Source organism: Musca autumnalis, unplaced genomic scaffold, assembly GCF_047663935.1.
Source record: "Musca autumnalis isolate F117 unplaced genomic scaffold, ASM4766393v1 scaffold_3, whole genome shotgun sequence".
In the NCBI taxonomy this organism is placed as follows: domain Eukaryota; kingdom Metazoa; phylum Arthropoda; class Insecta; order Diptera; family Muscidae; genus Musca; species Musca autumnalis.
This window is the reverse complement of record NW_027411866.1, coordinates 155,750,063-155,768,323: the sequence shown is the minus strand read 5'-3', so window position 1 is coordinate 155,768,323 and position 18,261 is coordinate 155,750,063. Positions and strand designations below refer to the sequence as shown.

At 37.9% G+C, this 18,261-nt stretch overlaps 3 protein-coding genes across 3 annotated transcripts; 1 reads left to right on the top strand and 2 right to left on the bottom strand.

The window, feature by feature from the left end:
- Positions 1–6,524: 6,524 nt before the first annotated feature.
- Positions 6,525–8,192, bottom strand: Mks1 (Meckel syndrome, type 1). The gene has a single exon (XM_073971964.1). The coding sequence runs from the start codon at positions 8,063–8,065 to the stop codon at positions 6,596–6,598; it is 1,470 nt and encodes a 489-aa protein (XP_073828065.1). The 5' UTR covers positions 8,066–8,192; the 3' UTR covers positions 6,525–6,595.
- A 4,639-nt stretch (positions 8,193–12,831) lies between these two features.
- ksh (transmembrane protein 167A-like protein ksh) lies at positions 12,832–13,488 on the bottom strand. Its single transcript, XM_073971963.1, has 3 exons — positions 13,362–13,488; positions 13,192–13,301; positions 12,832–13,128 (listed from the first exon to the last, which is right to left on the bottom strand). Exons 1-3 carry the CDS (start codon positions 13,362–13,364, stop codon positions 13,023–13,025), a joined length of 219 nt encoding a protein of 72 aa, XP_073828064.1. The 5' UTR covers positions 13,365–13,488; the 3' UTR covers positions 12,832–13,022.
- A 1,615-nt stretch (positions 13,489–15,103) lies between these two features.
- LOC141396478 (U3 small nucleolar RNA-associated protein 15 homolog) lies at positions 15,104–17,043 on the top strand. The gene is made up of 2 exons (XM_073971962.1): positions 15,104–15,374; positions 15,433–17,043. Exons 1-2 carry the CDS (start codon positions 15,285–15,287, stop codon positions 16,924–16,926), a joined length of 1,584 nt encoding a protein of 527 aa, XP_073828063.1. The 5' UTR covers positions 15,104–15,284; the 3' UTR covers positions 16,927–17,043.
- Positions 17,044–18,261: the final 1,218 nt, after the last annotated feature.

Below are 18,261 nucleotides of genomic sequence, written 5' to 3'. Positions count from 1 at the left end.
ACATATGGTACCATAGGGGTTTTTTAGAACTTCAGGGATGTTTGCTCAAGAAGTATGAACTTGCCCCTGAAACAACTTTTACCATCGCAATTGAGGCAGCAATGCAAGTTGCTTCAACAAAAATCAAAGTGATTCGAAAGTAGGTCTTAAAGTGAACATGTATCCGAAATTTTGAGTGGGAGGTACCGGATGGAGTGGACAAATATGGTCCATATTTGAACCTGATCTATATCTTGTAGATATATTAGGATGTGTAAAGTATGGACCAATTCGGCCACTCTCTTCAAGAGTTATCGTACGCACAATTTTTCCGAACACTTTTGAACTTTTGTGGGTGAGGTACCTGAAGGAGTGGACCGATATGGCTTATCTTCGAACTTAAACTATGTTTGAACAAAATATTACTAAGGCCAAACTTTGGACCGAATCGGCAGACCTGTTCGAGAGTTATTTTGCCCTCCAATCTCCTCACACGGTGTCATAGGGGTTTTTTGCAACTTTCAGGCTATTTTCTCAGGAAGTATGGACTTGCCCCTGATAAAACTTATACCGTCGTATGGAGGACAGTGAATACAAGTTGCTAAAGCAAAAATCAAAGCAATTCGAGAGATGTTCCTAAACTGAACTTTTCCAAAATTTTGTGTGACGGAGTGGACCGATTGAGTCCATATTAAAACCTAATCTAAGTCTGGTACACGCTCCACGATGGGCAAAGTATGGACCAAATCGGTTACACCCTTCAAGAGTTATCGTGCGTACAAATTTTCCGAACATTTTCGAACTTTTGTGGGGGAGGTACCGGAAGGAGTGGATCGATATAGCTCATCTTCGAACTTAAACTAAGTTTGGACAAAATATTACGAAAGCCAAAATTTGAACCGAATCGGTTCATCCCTTCGAGAGTTATCGTGCGCTCCAGCCAGCCAGACAGACAGACAGACGGACGGACATTGCTCAATCGACTCCAAATTGTCTGAAACACATTTCGTCCAAACATACTTGGGGTCTAAAACCATTATTTCGATGAGGCACATTTTGCCCGTATGAAAGTGTATATACCCTTCATAGCCTAAAGGCTGAGGGTATAAAAATGTTCGGGGATAACGATAGATAGGTCTTTTTATCACACTAGCCTACGAAAAACATAATATTGCTGTAAACAGGGTCACTAGCAAAACCTTCGGTAAAAATGTCCAAAGGATCCTCGAACAGACCCTTAACCACACAAAAATGTTGAACATTTGTGTGGGTGGTACCACAAGGATTGGACAGATAGGGCCCAAGTTTGAGCATAAACTAAGTTTCGACAATATTTAGAGAACCAAAGTTTGGACCAAATCGGTTGCTACGTGTATGTATTTCGAATATTTTCGAACTTTTGTGGGGGAGGTATCGGAAGGAGTGGACCTATAAGCACCACCTTCGAATTTCATATAATATTATAAAAATATTATATTATAATGTCCAAAGTGTGGACGAACGCAGTATTCGGTTCGAGCTATCCAGTCACTACATAGGGTGCCATAGGGGTTTTTACAACTTTCGGGCTGTTTTCTCAAAGAGTATGGACTTACCCCTGAAAAAACTGTTACTATCGTAATTGAGGCAGCGAATGCAAGTTGCTTCAACAAAAATCAAAGTGATTCGAGAGCAGGTCTTAGAGTGAATTTATCCAAAATTTTATGTGGGAGGTACCCGAAGGAGTGGACAAATATAGTCCATATTCGAACCTGATCTATATCTGGTAGATATATTAGGATGTGTAAAGTATGGACCAAATCGGTCACTCCCATCAAGAGTTATCGTGCGCACAATTTTTCCGAACATTTTCGAGATTTTGTGGGGCAGGTAACTGAAAGAGTGGACCGATATGGCTTATCTTCGAATTTAAACTAAGGCCATGTTTATATTATAGCCTTTTGCAGGGTTAACCTCTTTATGAGGATTTATTTGAAATATAAGTAATGGAATTGACATTTGAAACCCAGTCGGTTTGTTAAATCCGGTTATGTATAAACGTACTATAAGCTTGCACAAAATATTACGAAGGCCACATTTTGGACCGAATCGGCAGATCCGTTCGAGATATCTTGCGCTCCAACCACTGCACACGGTGTCATATGGATTTTTGTTAACTTTCAGGCTATTTTCTCAGGAAGTATGGACTTGCCCCTGATGAAACTTATAGCGTCGTATGGGGGGCAGTGAATACAAGTTGCTACAACAAAAATCAAAGCGATTCGAGAGCATGTCCTAAACTGAACTTTTCCGAAATTTTGTGTGGGAGGTACCAGAAAGAGTAGACCGATTGAGTCCATTTTGGAACCTCATTTAATCATAGTAGAAATTTCACGATGTGCAAAGTATGGACCAAATCGGTTACTTCCTTTAAGAGTTATCGTGCGCACAAATTTTCCGAACTTTTGAGGGGGAGGTACCGGAAGGAGTGGACCAATATAACCCATCTTCGAACTTAAACTAAGTTTGGACAAAATATTGCGAAAGCCAAATTTTGGACATACTTGGGGTCTAAAACCATTATTTCGATGAGGAACAACATCGTTAGCATAAATGCTGAGGGTATAAAAAAAACTGAAACTATAGTGTTCCCTGCCTTACCCCTTGGTAAACACCACCAATTTTTTCCCACTAATAAATTAAAGTTGTGTTAATAAAATATTAAAACAACGACTATGGGATTAAGCCTGACTATTTTGAAAAACAAAATAAAAACTTTAAACTTTACATGTTCCAAATTTTGTATGGGAGATACCCTAAGGAGTGGTACGATGTACGTTCCATATTTGGACGTAATACAAGTATGTACGCGAGTGTTATGTTAGGCACAACCAAGTTAAGTTAGTGCCGGCAGATTTTTTGGAGCTCCAGGGCCATTATCTCAAAAAGTATGGACTTGTCCCCGAAAAAGAATACACCGTCAAGGAAAATAATACAAAGTCAAAATTTCGATTTTTAACAAAAAATGTGCCGAACATCGGGAGGTACCGTTATATTTGGTCTATATCACACACTTTTTATCGGAAAAGTTTTTTGTAAAGTGAAAACCCCGCATCTCAAAATTCAACCAATTTGGTTGATAAGTTTAGCTAAAATATCCAAAATACCGAAACATTAAGAAGTACCGTTGCATGGGGACTATCCCAAAACGAGGACCGACCTTCCCAATTTTTTGCTCTCGACATTGTCAGTGAACTATAAGTATTTATACCAAAATTCATCTGCCAACGCCAACCCCTTTAATATTTGGTCACAGTTTATTTGAACTCGCGACATAGTGCAGCGTTTTTATACCCTCAGCCTTTAGGCTAAGGAGGGTATATACACTTTGATACGATGAAAATGTGCCTCATCGAAATAATGGTTTTAGACCCCAAGTATGTTTGGACGAAATGTGTTTCAGACAATTTTGAGTCGATCTAGCCATGTCCGTCCGTCTGTCTGTCTGTTCTGCTGGCTGGAGCGCACGATAACTCTCGAACGGATAAACCGATTCGGTTCAAATTTTGGCTTTCGTAATATTTTGCCCAAACTTAGTTTAAGTTCAAAGATGAGCTACATCGGTCCACTCCTTCCGGTACCTCCCCCACAAAAGTTCGAAAATGTTCGGAAAGTTTGTGCGCACGATAATTCTTGAAGGGAGTGACCGATTTGGTCCATACTTTGTATAGTAATATGAGGTTCCAATATGGTCTTAATAGGTCCACTCCTTCGGGTACCTCCCACACAAAATTTCGGAAAAGTTTAGTTTAGAGCCATCTCTCGAATCGCTTTGATTTTTGTTTTAGCAACTTGTATTCACTGCCCTCCATATGACGGTACAATTTTAATCAGGGGCAAGTCCATACTTCCTGAGAATATAGCATGAAAGTTGCAAAAATAACCCTATGACACCGTGTGAGGTGGCTGGAGCAGTAATATTTTGTTCAAACATAGTTTAAGTTTGAAGATAAGCCATATCGGTCCACTCCATCAGGTAGGTTAGGTTAGGTTGAAAAGATGGGTGATACTATTTCACAACATGCCCAAGTGGACATACACTTGCGCGCTCTAATTTTGGGTTATGGAAGATTATCTTTTTTTTAGTTAGTCTTGGATCTCTGTCCTATTTACATAGTCTCTGATCTTTTGAACTCGATTGTCATAATTTGGTCGAGTCCTGGTATAATGTCATTTCCTAGTAACTGGGTTCTCAGATTTGTGAAGGCTTGACAATGACAGAGGTAATGTTCCAACGTTTCGTCGTCCTCTCCGCATGTTCTGCATTCACTGTTTTCTGCACAACCTATTTTGTGCAGGTACGCTTTTAGGCCTAGGTGACCTGTAAGGATTCCTGTCAGTCTACTAATATCTTTTTTACTTAGTAAAAGTAATTCATTTGTTTTGCCCTCGTCTGGGTTTCCCCATAGGATTTTTGTGTTTTTCCCTTCTCTTCACTACTCCAGAGGTATATATGTGCATTTTTTGCCCATGTCTTTAGTTCTAGTCGCGTAGCTTTAAACGGCTTAGCGTTTTCTAGTCTTACCATGGGTTACTCCTTGGCTTGTTTTGTCATCAGGTACCTCCCCCACAAAGGTCAAAAATGTTCGGAAAATTTTTTCGTACGGTAACTCTTGATGGGAGTGGCCGAATTGGTCTATACCTTACATATCCTAATATATCTACTAGATATAGATCAGGTTCAAATATGGACTATATTTGTCCACTCCATCCGGCACCTCCCACACAAAATTTCGGATAAGTTCACTTTAAGACCTAATATCGAATCACTTTGATTTTTGTTGAAGCAACTTGCATTCGCTGCCTCAATTACGATGGTAAAAGTTTTTTTTAGGGGCAAGTCCATACCTCTTGAGCAAACAGCCCGAAGAGTGTAAAAACCCCCTATGGAACCATATGTTGTGGCTGGAGATCCACTTCCATAACGGTCAATGTCGATCCATTCCTTGTAATATGTCCTCCGCAAAACTTTTGATCTTTAATCCTAATCAACATTTTTGTCGGTTAAAACGCCCAAAATTTTTAAAACCCCCTAAATACATACGTATTTTGCGAAAAAAATTTTTCAATATACACAGGCTGAGGGTATATCTCTGTCGGCAAAGCTGACTGATACTTTTTTACTTGTTTTAAAAAAAATATGTAAGATTTTCATTTTATTTATTTTCCTATTTTTTCCCTACATTCCCATTATTTGCTCTCATATTTCCTCTTTTCTTTGGTAAATGCTCTCAACTTTGTTCGCTTTTTCTTTTGAATGGTCTCATCGTCTCACCATCACATTGACACTGTATCAGCAAACCACAATAACAATCCCCACCATCGTCTCACCATCACATTGAGACTATATCAACAACCCTGCGGGACTTTTCTCAACCGGTTGGAAAAATAGTTAGTTATAAATGAATTATTTTACGACTAAAATTAGTTAAAAAGTCATCTGTAGATCAACCGTATCAAAACTAAAAAAATGGACAACTGACTATCTCTGCATTACTTTTCAACTAGTTATCAACCAGATTAAAACTAGTCAGTTACAAAGCAATTATTCTACAACCAACTAAAGATATTGAGGCATCAACCTACAAAATATCGAACATTGCGTTGTACCGTTCTATAAGGGCATTATGAATGCGTGGATCTATAACTAAAAACTTGTACCCCCAAAGAAGACTTAATACCAAATTTCAGCCATTTCGGTAGAATATTGAGGCCTCAACCTTCAAAATATCGAAAATTGCGATGTACCGATCTATGGGGCTATATAAAGGCGTGGACCTATACCGACAAATTTAGAGGGGGAAATTGAATACCCCCCAACGAAGACTAAATACCAAACAGGGTGTCAAAAAACAGGTTTTTCCAAACAAAACGGTTTTCGGTTAACCGAAATTTTAAATTTTTTCAAAAACCGGTTTTCGGGTTTCAAAAAATTTCAAAACCGGTTTTGTAGAATAGGTACAAAATTGCTTATAATTGATAAATACTTGATTAAAAATGTGCGGCAAGGGGCCTTAAGGAGTTCGCGATATTGATTCATTCTTCTTAACCTCGTCATTTCTTATGCGATCTGTCCACGGTATTTTTAGTATTTTTCGGTATGTCCACATTTCAAATGATTCTAGTTTTCTTTCATCGATCGCCTTTACAGTCATGTTTCTGATGCATATAATGAAACAGACCAGTTGTAGCAGTTGATGAATCTGGTTTTAGTTTGTATGCCGATGTCATCACATGTTAGGATCTTGTTGTATTTGTAAAATGCATACCTTGCCATTTCTATACGACAAGTTATTTCTTTCGAAACATCCCATTGTTCATTTATGGTAACTCTTTATAGTTTTTTACTTTTTCTATAACCGTGTTTTGTATTTTCAACGTACTGTTTTAAACGTATTTTTTCGGCTGATGGGAATGGTCATGGTAATTTATTCTATTTTTCTATTAATTTTTAGTTAGTTTGACCCACTAAGCCAGCCAAAAAAAATACTGCACTAAACAAAAAGTTGTCTCATCTAAAAATGTGTTTATTTTTTTTTTTAATTAAAAATAATGTTGTTAACCTAAAATAATATTTCTACTTAAGAGTGATGGCCTCCAATCTCTTACGCGCCTCCTTATATGCCATCATAATATCGTCTAAAGTCATTCCGCTGGTACGGCTGGCACATGGATTCAATAATTCACAATTACGTTGTGTCAAAGATTGACATGTTAATTTCAATTGACCAGAATTGCGCATACGAACACCATAACGGCAATGAACTTTGCCGCCAATCTCTTCACCCTTGCGATCTTCTACAAAACGTTGATAATCAAATTTTCTACGACCTCCAATGAAGTAACAATTCAATGAATCTATTAAAGATTCTGTGGGTAGTAGACATTGTAGGTCAACATTGTGTTCAAATGGTTTCAGCAATCTTAGTGAATGGTGACAATAACCTTCGGTACGCTCTCGCAGCCATGAATCTATTGAAATTATTTCAAAATAAATTACCAAACATTCAGATGGATCAAAGTGTTCGTCACACAGGATGGTTATTTGCCACGTGTATCCAATATGTGTTCTTCCCTTATGATGTGATGCTGAATGTGTTGAAGCTTCTAGTAGGCCTTCCTCCAGTAGGGTATTTGTGGGAATTTTGATTAAATATCGAATGTGAATGTTATCATACTGAAAACCGATCACTTCTTGTATGGTAAATAAAATTGCACAACGTTGAGTTCTTTTTGGTGGCATTGAGAATTTCTTTGTCACTTCATCTTCATACAACCAATGTGTGGTCAATTCGGGCAGATATAGAAACTCTTCTGTTTCCTTTTTGATGGGTTTAGCCTTCGGAGAAATGTCTTCAATTCCATAGGCATAAAGATGACGATAGTCTGTATCCAATTCAATATAATATGGTTGTATTTGAAATTGATTGAAATCTGGGTAAATGTAGAATAGACCTCGCTTGCTAAACCATTTCATCACTACCAATTGTGTATCTGGTTTAAGGGCTGCATATATGTACATAACCTCACATGGCTCTATGGATTCTGTAGGTCTCTTCAATATGCCGTATTCTTCTTCTTCCTTTGGCTTGAAGTTATCTTCGTGTATATAAGTGAATATAATATTTTCTTTAGTTTCCATCTCTTCTGTGGTTTCCGTTTTTGTTGATTTCTTGTGACGTTTTTTACGAGACATTTTTTCCTTATCTTTGGCCACCCTCTCCTCTTCTTTTAATAACTGATGATATTTCTTATGATGTTGAAAAATGCAGTTCCTTTCATCTTTGTATAGTTCTCTCTCCACCTCGCTTAGAATCTTTTGCTGCCATTTCAATGTTATCGTTGTTGTCGCATTGTCATCATCCTCAGTAGCTTCGGTTAAATTTCCACTTTTGCATGAATCTACCACAGCTTGTTTGTTGTAAAATTCAAACTTTGGCAACTTAAGCAAACTTCCAATAATACGAAAATGTAATTTTATTTGCAGATTTTCAATGCCATCTTTAAGATAATAGGCTCCCGAATGTTTTGGCAAAGAATTGAACATTTTCAAGGAAAATGTTTCTTTTTTATTTGGAAAATATGTCAAATCGAATAAAAAACAAAATCAAATGTGTTGCCGTGGTAACGGAAATGTCAAGACGTTCACGACCTCTTGCGGATTTTAACAAGGTATATTTGTTACCATGTTGTTCAATAGATGTCGCATGGAAAGATACAACATTTTGAAAAATATGACCGTCCAAAAAGTAAATAAATACATATTTTCATATTCATGCATATTTTTTAAAATAGTAGTTTCTTGCCGGTTCTGGAACAGAGCACATAATTATCATAATTGATTTCAGGTGATAACCTTAAACATGACAATTTGATTTAATTACTGGAGAAGCAGGTCCAGAACAAATAATAGTAATCTTATTTATGTGTACCCGATTACGGATGTAATATAAATTTAAATCTTCTTAAATCTTCTAAAAACGGAAAAATAAGATTTCCCAAAAATACCAAATAACAATATCATGAGTGTTTCAGAAGAAAAGGCTGACAATGAAATTAGTTTTCAAAGACGCTCGACTATCCCAATTTGAGTTATCTTTACCATATTTCCCCTGTTTTAGACTTTTAAACCTAATAAATGTTACTTCTTTGTAATTTCGCTGAGGTGTTGAAAATATTGGACACAACTTTTTGGTAAAATTTTGACTTCCTACATTGTTTCTATCGATTTCTCCCAAGGAATATTTTTTGGAGCTGTAAGCTTAGATTTTCATCATATTCCAATACCTTAATGCACATTTTTATCTAATATTTGTTGTCAATGGATACTCCTAGGTCTTTATTTTTAATTATAGATCACTTTTTGTAAAAGTTTACCACATCTGACAAAAGATTTGTGTAAATTCTTAGGGTGATTCTATCCTGGCGAACCATTAAAACATGATATTTTCATATTTCTTCATAAGCGGGTAAATAGTACAGTTATAACATATGTGAAACATGTTAGGTATTGAAAATTTCGGCTACTATATACTCTACCGGTCTGTTCCAGTACTGAAAGAATCTACTACAAGATACCGAAAATCGGTAAGTACCGTTTTATCGGGGCTATATGGAGACGTGTACCTATACCGCCAAATTTCAGGTGGAAAGTTTTGTAAATCCAACGAACTCTAAATACTAAGTTTCAGCCATTTCGGTAGCTTCGGGAGGTACGGCGTTCTATGGGCACTATATCAAAACGTAAACCGATATAGCCCATTTGCAATACCAAACATCCTAGGAGTAATAGAAACTTCTATACCAAGTTATAAGGCTCTATCTTAAAAATTAAGAGCTGTATCTTGATTTCAACAGGCGGACGGACGGACGGGGTTATTTCCACTTATAACTTTGTGCTAATCTAGAATATATGAACTTTTCCTGGTCTCCAACGAATATTTCGATGTGTTAAAAACGGAATATTAAATTTAATTATGCCCTCCATATTATGGTGGAGGGTGTAAAAAGGTCAAACCCCACTAAATAAACTATAAATATATTAAAACAAGTAAGAACAGACTATAGTCGGACGGGGCCGACCATGTGATACCCTATACCACTATCCCTGTGCACTAGCTTTCCGGGCTAGCTGTTATAAGATGTGCATTAGAAATTTTACCAATTTTCACACAAAAGTTTTGATCAATTTAACCCGCTAAATATTATCCGATCATACCGTTGACTTGCACGCTACTTCTTCATCTCAAACCAAAACTACGTTTAAAATTTCGCGCCGATCGGACTATTATTGCGACCTACAGAGCGGCTACAAAATCGAGCAAAAATTTTGTTTTTGGTCCATTTCATCCCTTTAACATTTCACGATCATCGCCAAAAACTAATCAGTTCTATTCTGGTCCAAACCCGACCTCCATACTAAATTTCGTGACAATCGGTCCATAATTGCGGCCTCTAGCTTGATTACAATTTTTAATGGACGGACAGACGGACGGACGGACGGACGGACACACATCGCTAAATCGCTTTATCTCGTCGAGATATGAAGTTTGGTATACCACATGAGGGGTCTACGACGAATATTTCGCGGCGTTACATGAATTTTTGGGAAAACAAACTTATTATACCCTTTTCCACATTGTGGTATAGGGTATAAAAAAACAAGAAAAAATGTGTTATGCTTGGTTTACATTTACGAAATCCACTCGATTTCAACTGTCAAATCCATAGGTTAAACGTCAAATGAAATCCAATGGATTTCAGATGAGATTTCATTTGAAGTTTGAGTATGGAATTGACAGTTGAAATCGAGTGGATTTCGTAAATGTGAACATAGCATTAGTCGGATCGACAGATATATACCCTCAGCCAATGTGAAGTGATACTTTCTCCTACGGACAGATCGAATGTATTTAAGGTCTCTTCAGAATTTTGTGCGCCTTTTTGGACATTTGAACTTGCCGACAAAAATGTGGATTAGGAATTAACTGCACTAATGTTGAACTTTTGTGGGGGAGGTACCCTTAGGGAGGACCGATGTGGGCCATTTTAGAAGTTAAACTAAATTTAGACAAAATATTAGGAGATCCAAAGTTTGGACAAAATTGGTTACCCCATTCAGGTGATATCGTCCTAGCATTTTAGTGACATTTTTTAAACATTGGGGAGAAGTACCGGAAGTTGTGGACGGGTATTGCCCATGAAACTAAGTTTGGATATAATATGACGAAGACCAAATGTTGGACCAAATCGGTTGAGCAGTTCAAGAGTTATCGTGCTCTCCGACCGCCACATACGGTGACATAGTGGTATATTTGCCCCTGAAAAACTTTTACCGTCGTAATGAAGGTAGTGAATGCAAATCGCTTCAACAAAAATCAAAGTGATTCGAGAGCAGGTCTTAAAGTGAACTTATCCGAAATTTTGTGTGAGAGGTACCAGTAGGATTAGACAAATATAGTCCATATTCGCACCTGATCTATATCTGGTAGATATATTAGGATGTGCAAAGTATGGATTACATCGGTCACTCCCTTCAAGAGTTATCGTGGGCACAAATTTTCGGAACATTTTTGAAGTTTTGTGGGGGAGCTACCTGAAGGAGTGGACCGTCATAGGGGCTTTCTGAATCTTTCACAAGACTATTTTCTCAGGAAGTATGGACTTGCCCCAGATAAAACTTGTACCGTCGTATGGGGGTGGTCTTTACAATATGTTACAACAAAAACCGAAGCGATTCAAGAACTGGTCCTAAACTAAACTTTCCCGAAATTTTGTGTGGGAGGTACCCGAAGGAGTGGACCGATTGAGTCCTTATTTGAACCTCATCTAAGTCTGGTAGAAATTTCACGATTTGCAAAGTATGGACCACATCGGTTACTCCCTTCAAGAGTTAACGTGCGCACAAATTTCTGAACTTTTTCGAACATTTGTGGAGGAGGTACGGGAAGGAATGGACCGATATAACCCATCTTCGAACTTAAACTAAGTTTGGACAAAATATTACGAAAGCCAGATTTTGGACCTAATCGGCTCATCCGTTCGAGAGTTATCGTCATATCGTCCAAACATACTTGGGGTCTAAAACCATTATTTCGATGAGGCACATTTTGCCCGTATGAAACTGCATATACCCTCGTTAGCATAAATGCTGAGGGTATAATAATTATGTTCAATAATTTTAATTTTCCCAAGGTTGGGTGATATCCCGGAACTGTTCAACCTCTACCTCTCATGTATTCCATCCCCTCCGGACATCATTGATATTGTAGTGTATGCGGATGATTGTACGATCTTGGTGTCAGGTAACTTCCCTGATGTAATTTGTGAAAGCTGAACTTCTATTTGACTAATCTTAACACGAAGAATACGCAAATATCCGCCACTAAATCTACGGCCACTTTGTTCGTTCAGAACAGAGTTGAATGTCAGGTCCGACCACAAATTACTCCAACATTCTAGTTCTAGGGGTCACATTCGACTGTTCTTGTCCTCCGCGCATGCGACAAGCTGAGATGTAGGAACAAAATTCGACCCCCGCCCAGGCATGTCAGGAGAGAGAGGTCCAACGTTACTAGAGAGAACAACTAGATCAACTAGCCTACCAAGCAGGTTTAAATAGTATTCACAGAGATGCAGTGTCAGATACCATAAAGAACTATCATGTGAATGCGGTCCTCGCAGAACATCCCCTATCTATCGCAGCTGGGTGCGTCAGCTTCCACGACAAACGAGAGTAGTTTAGGCCAGACATGACCAAAAAGAGAACGGAGAAAATTCAAAATATTGGCAACTTATAACAGTGTGTTAGTAAGTTTGTATTCACGCAAGCTATAAAACAATAACAAATCAAAATATTTGTTCTCTTTTTGCATTCGGGTCGTGTGTGTGTAAATTACCGAAAATCATCGACACCGCCGTGCCAAAGAAGAACACATTTGGTTTAGGCTCAACTACACTCGGTATGGTGCAGCCTTGTTAATTCCTATAGGGCAAGGATCGATGACTCAACGACACAGGCCCGCACGCCACACTGCACGTTTTCAACTGGCCTGCAAACCTACCCAACTAACCACTAGATCTGTGATTACACCACATTCTTAGAACTGAAGATAGACCCAGAGCTAGATTAAGCAGAAAAGCGAACATACCACGTACATATCAGTTACTTTTACAACAACAGCAACGAATAAGGACAGCCGGCAGGAGAGATCATTGTGACATATTTTAAACATTATTTTATATGGCGTCCCTTATTTTCAGATTCATTAAAAAATACTACTTAAAAAAGCACCAAACTTACAAATCGTCTTAAAAAAATATTGTATTTACATGCACGCACATACATATATGGAGGATTAAATCTAAAAACGAAAAAGGAAATGCAACGTTGTTCATATTAACCAAAGCAGATTGGATAATTACAAAAGAAAAAACTCTCATAGCCTTAATAACTGTGGGTATAAGCAAGTCCATTGAGTAACAGTCACTGCAGCAAACATCCATCATGTCCAAAATAGTAACGATGCTGCCATTATAACACACGCCACAGCCACGTAAGGGGATTTTCGTTCACCTATCCGCGCCAGTTTCCAGAACACACCCAACAGCCTGTTTCAAAAAAGCAAGGAGAGACAATTAAATTTTGCAAAACTTAAAAATAAATTTACCCACCCGGTCTTGTTACGGTCAATGATACTGGGGAATAGTGAGCGAAGATAAGCACAGGTGCAAATCATCAATAGAATCACCGACAACAAACTTTGGAAATTAAATAATGCACTCTGAAAGGTATAGGTTCATTTGAATACTGAATTGCAGGGCAATGTTTAATAAATATTTACCATTTTTTATTGTTTTGTGTTTGAAACGAAATTAAAATGTATTTTCCTTCAAGATGACGTGCCCAAGATGTTGATGTTTTGTTGTGACTTGTCAGAAGTACTTGAAAAACAATCATTCACAATAGGCAATTGACAATGTGTAAAAAAAGGAGTTGCCACATACAATTTTTAAGGATGTACTAAAATGTTACTCCAAACCGAACAAAAGTCATGCGTAAACGCCCTCCCACAGTTTATACAGTTGGCCATTCAGAGTTCTGTTAACAACATTTGACAACAAACATAATAGTTTGTTCATTATTGTGATTTGATTTCCTTTGTATTTTATGTATTTGACAGCAAACTAAATAGTCAGGGCTAACTAGTTTGGGCAGTTGGCCATTCAGAGTTCTGTTAACAACATTTGACAACAAACATAATAGTTTGTTCATTATTGTGATTTGATTTCCTTTGTATTTTATGTATTTGACAGCAAACTAAATAGTCAGGGCTAACTAGTTTGGGCTGAATGGCCAACTGTATAAACTGTGCGCCCTCCTCTATAACATAATTAACGCATTTTTTTGGTTACCCACAAAAATCGGTAAAATTTAAAGAAAAATTATGAATGAAAAGTTCAAACAAAAGTTGACAACACTGTTGCTATCGTAGAACTTTGCGATTACTTTTATTGGTCGTTAACTTACCGAATAATATCGTTAATTACCGAAAGTATAAGGATTTTAATTTTACCGATTTTTGTCGGTAGCCAAAATTCAAGGATCTATTCAAGAATAATTCTATGTCAATTGGATCGGTAAATTCGGTTAAATACGTAAAAATGTATAAAAGAAAAAAATGTTATATCACCATATCGTAATATAATACTATGTTTACATTTACGAAATCCACTCGATTTCAACTGTCAATTCCTTTGCGTATACGTCAAATGAAAACTCATCTGAAATCGATTCGATTTCATTTGACGTTTGAGCAATGGAATTGACAGTTGAAATCGAGTGGATTTCGTAAATGTAAACATAGTATAACATTATGTTAAATTCAAAAGTCATTCACTGAAGAATGATAGCAAAAAATGTATTATCTTGTTGTATTTATGTCTTTGCGTAATACAAATACATACGATCCGTTGCGTGACGCGTTGCGCGTTGAAAACAACAACCACATGAAAAATGTATAAGTGATGCCAAGTTTGCTCTTGAAGTTTTCATGTGGTTGTTGTAACGCAACGCTCAACGCGCCGTATGTGCAGTGGCCTTTTGTGTTGGGCGTTGAGAAAAAAACAACAACAGGGCGACGCCGACACCAAAGTCCAGCGTTGATCTGTTTACCAGCATATATTTCAAATGAATTTGAATTTTTCGGCATCATGCCCAACAGCGTAGAGGCCGCGGCTCATACGGTCCTTTGAGCGTCGCGGTACAACAACCACATGAAAACTTCAAGAACAAACTTGGTATCACTTACTCATTTTCCATGTGGTTGTTGTTTTCAACGCGCAACGGCACAAGGGACCGTATGTATTTGGCTCTTTAACGGCCAAAACGACACAAAACTTTACTCAAACGTTGGATGTGTTTTCAGCTTTAATGGGCCAAATACATACGGTTCGTTGTGTGACGCGTTGCCGCTGAAAACAACAACCATATGAAAAATGTGTAAGTGATGCCAAGTTTGTTCTTGAAGTTTTCATGTGCTTGTTGTAACGCGACGCTAAACGTATGTGCAGAGGCCTTAAGCGTAGAAAGCGCCATTGACAACATTCAATGGTAAAATGAATAATATGCAACTCTGTCCATTGTTGACAGCACAGCACGTTGTAGTCGGTAAATGTCAAAACATTGGCAGCAAGCTGGTTGATTTTTTGAAGTCATTTTTTATTTAATTTAAATATTTTAGTTTTTATTAATAAAAACTGTAAAAATGACGAGTTTTAAACCATTAAATGTAAAAAAGTATCCCAAGACAGGACAAGTTGTTACACCGGACACAGAATACTGGAAAAGGTTGAGTGTAAGTTTCGATAACATTCGTCAGTGGTGGAAAGATTTTGTTATTTTACTCTTTTCAGGTTCCCACATTAGCCAAGGAGTTTGGAGCCATAGATTATATCGATTTCTCACCCATTGAACCACATTACTTTGCCGTAACCTGTTCGGTGAGAGTACAAATCTACAATCCCATAACTAAATTAGTTGTCAAGAATTTGTCACGTTTCCAAGAGACAGCTTATGGTGGAACTTTCCGTCAAGATGGACGTTTGTTGGTGGCGGGTGATGAACAAGGTTTGGTGAAATTGTTTGATACTTCAAGTAAAAATGTTCTGCGTCTTTTCAAGGGACATAAAGCTCCGGTGCATAGAGTCAACTTTACATCAGACCTGTTGCATATTGCCAGTTTTTCAGATGATAAGACCGTAAAATTATGGGATGTGGCCAGTGAAAAGGCTTTACACACCTTTGCTGCACATGATGACTATATAAGAGCGGGGACAGTGAATCCAGTATCGGCTGATGTTATTGTGTCTGGTGGTTATGATGGTAAAATAAATCTATACGATACTCGTACCAAAGAAGTGACAATGAGCGTGGACCATGGCAGTCCTGTGGAATCGTTGCTTTTCTTACCAACTGGCGGTATTTTCATAAGTGCTGGAGGCACCGAAGTACGTGTGTGGGATGCCTTTGCTGGTTGTCGTCTGTTGACAAAGCTATCGCAACATCATAAAACTGTTTCCTGTCTACGTTTGGGTTCGAATGGCAAGCGTATACTTTCTGGCGGTTTAGATCGTCATGTCAAGATTTACGATGTGTCCACTTACCAGACTGTGCACACATTAGATTTCCCCAATGCTGTACTGAGTTTAGGTGTTGCACCCAATGATCAAACAGTTGTAGCCGGTATGGTTGATGGTTTGGTTTCTATACAAAACATGGAAGCTCCTGCCCGACCCAAATCACAGGTGAAATCTCGTCGTAAATCCACTATCGTATCTACAAAATCCGACATTGCTGTTGACCATCAAATCACCGAGGAACAAAGACAACGTTTAGAGAAATACGATAAGCATTTAAAACGTTATGAATATAGTAAATGTTTGGACTCAGTTATGGGGCGTGGTTTATCGACAAAGTCTCCGGAAATAATTGTTAGTGTAATGCAAGAATTAATACATCGTAAAGGTTTAAATCGTGCTTTGGCTCCCCGTGATGACGCCTCCTTGTGTCAGATTATTGGTTTCGTATGCCGTTACATTAGTGAACATCGCTTTATGCGTGTCCTCATCGATGTGGCTACAACATTACTTGACGTTTACGAAGATAAATTACACACATTCACCGGTTCGGTGGGTAAAAAGTTCCTCGAATTATCGTATGTATTGGAACGTGAAGTGGCGCTTACTTATGATCTGCTGGAATTACAAGGCTCCTTGGAATTGCTAACAGCTGCCGCAGATGTTTCAAGCAATAAGGATGATGTTATACATTTTGTTCAAGACACTCACAGTACGTCCAATTTGAAACAATCTGTTATGGCTAAGGAATCGTCTATAGTTACAGTGTAAATAAATTTATAATAATAATAATGTAATTGCCTTTGTTTAACGTAATTCAATGCGCTATATGTATGTATTTAGATTTAAGTTTTGTTATAGAATAAAAAAGAATTTTTACACAAAAAATAAGTTTTTTAGAGGAGACTGTGGAAGTTGTCAATGTTAAGGACTGCCAACATTAGATTCGATGCTGCCAAACTCACTGTCTGTGCTTCCCCTGATGCAAATAAGGAAGAAGATATGGGTTTTGCAATCTTCGAATAACATGGGAAATTTTCTTGTTTGTTTCGTATATTTAGGGAAAAACAAAAGAAGGCCATATAAAGTTTTGGTTAAATAAGGATGAAATTAAGGTTATTCCGAATGAGTTGTGAAAGCTTACAGCGAGTTTTAATTCAGAATAATCCCGTCTTGTTTGTTTCGGATATTTAGGGAGAAACAAAAGAAGGCCATATAAAGTTTTGGTTAAATAAGGATGAAATTAAGGGTTATTCCGAATGAGTTGTGAAAGCATACGGGGAGTTTTAATTCAGAATAATCCCCCGGTATTTTTGGAGAAACCATTCATTTTTTTATTTAGATTTTTTTGGGAATGCCCACAAAGAAATTTCTAACATATCTCTTTATCCAATCCTCGGGTATGGGCTTAAGCTGTTATATCTCCTGCTGTCTTATTATTCTTCAGCCGGCTTGTGATCTACGTCATCACTAGTACAGGATACTGCTTGAAAAAGTGCTCATTCGATTTAAATTTTTTCTCTTCCATCCTGTATTTTTCCCGGAGTAAAGGAGATTCTCTTTATCTCATTTTATTCGTATGCTACTCTAATTCTCATCGGTAGCAACACAAGCATAGTGGTCCCATTATTTCCTAGGCGGAGACTTCTGGTAGGGTAGCACGGATGTGCTTTTATGACGAAATTGGCGGCTGCTAACTACCATGTTTTATGCTGTCGTCAAGTCCATTGGCCTCATGCCGCTGTCGGATGTTGGGTGAATAGATATGAACCTTTAAACGACAATCTCGGCCTTTTCTATTGTAAGTACATCTGCAGGGCTTGCGGGATCGTCAAAATTAGGATGGTTCAGTTCATTCGTCATTAGCGTCTTTTTATAGAAGTTTGTTTTAGTGAGGGTTCCTTGGAAGTTCAAGGAGCGCCAAAGTCTCGATAAGTGTGTTGTGTGTTCAGCGTCAATCCGGTATCGAAGAACCCGTCGTCGTGGGATTAACGCGTGTGGAGCCAGTGGTACGTGGAATTCAGGAACAAGATGCCCAAGCCCCGTATAGTGAAACAGAGAGTTCCCCAAGGTGGGGTGATATCTCCAGAAATGTTTAACCTCTGC

What these genes read in the sequence shown, in the direction of transcription:
- LOC141396478 (XM_073971962.1), top strand. Translation starts at nt 15,285, where the DNA reads ATGACGAGTTTTAAACCATTAAATGTAAAAAAGTATCCCAAGACAGGA. An exon ending in AATACTGGAAAAGGTTGAGT is followed by an intron (nt 15,375 to 15,432) that starts GTAAGTTTCGAT and finishes TACTCTTTTCAG; the next exon opens with GTTCCCACATTAGCCAAGGA.
- Mks1 (XM_073971964.1), bottom strand. Translation starts at nt 8,065, where the DNA reads ATGTTCAATTCTTTGCCAAAACATTCGGGAGCCTATTATCTTAAAGAT.
- ksh (XM_073971963.1), bottom strand. An exon ending in ATTGACCGTAACAAGACCGG is followed by an intron (nt 13,129 to 13,191) that starts GTGGGTAAATTT and finishes TTTTTGAAACAG; the next exon opens with GCTGTTGGGTGTGTTCTGGA.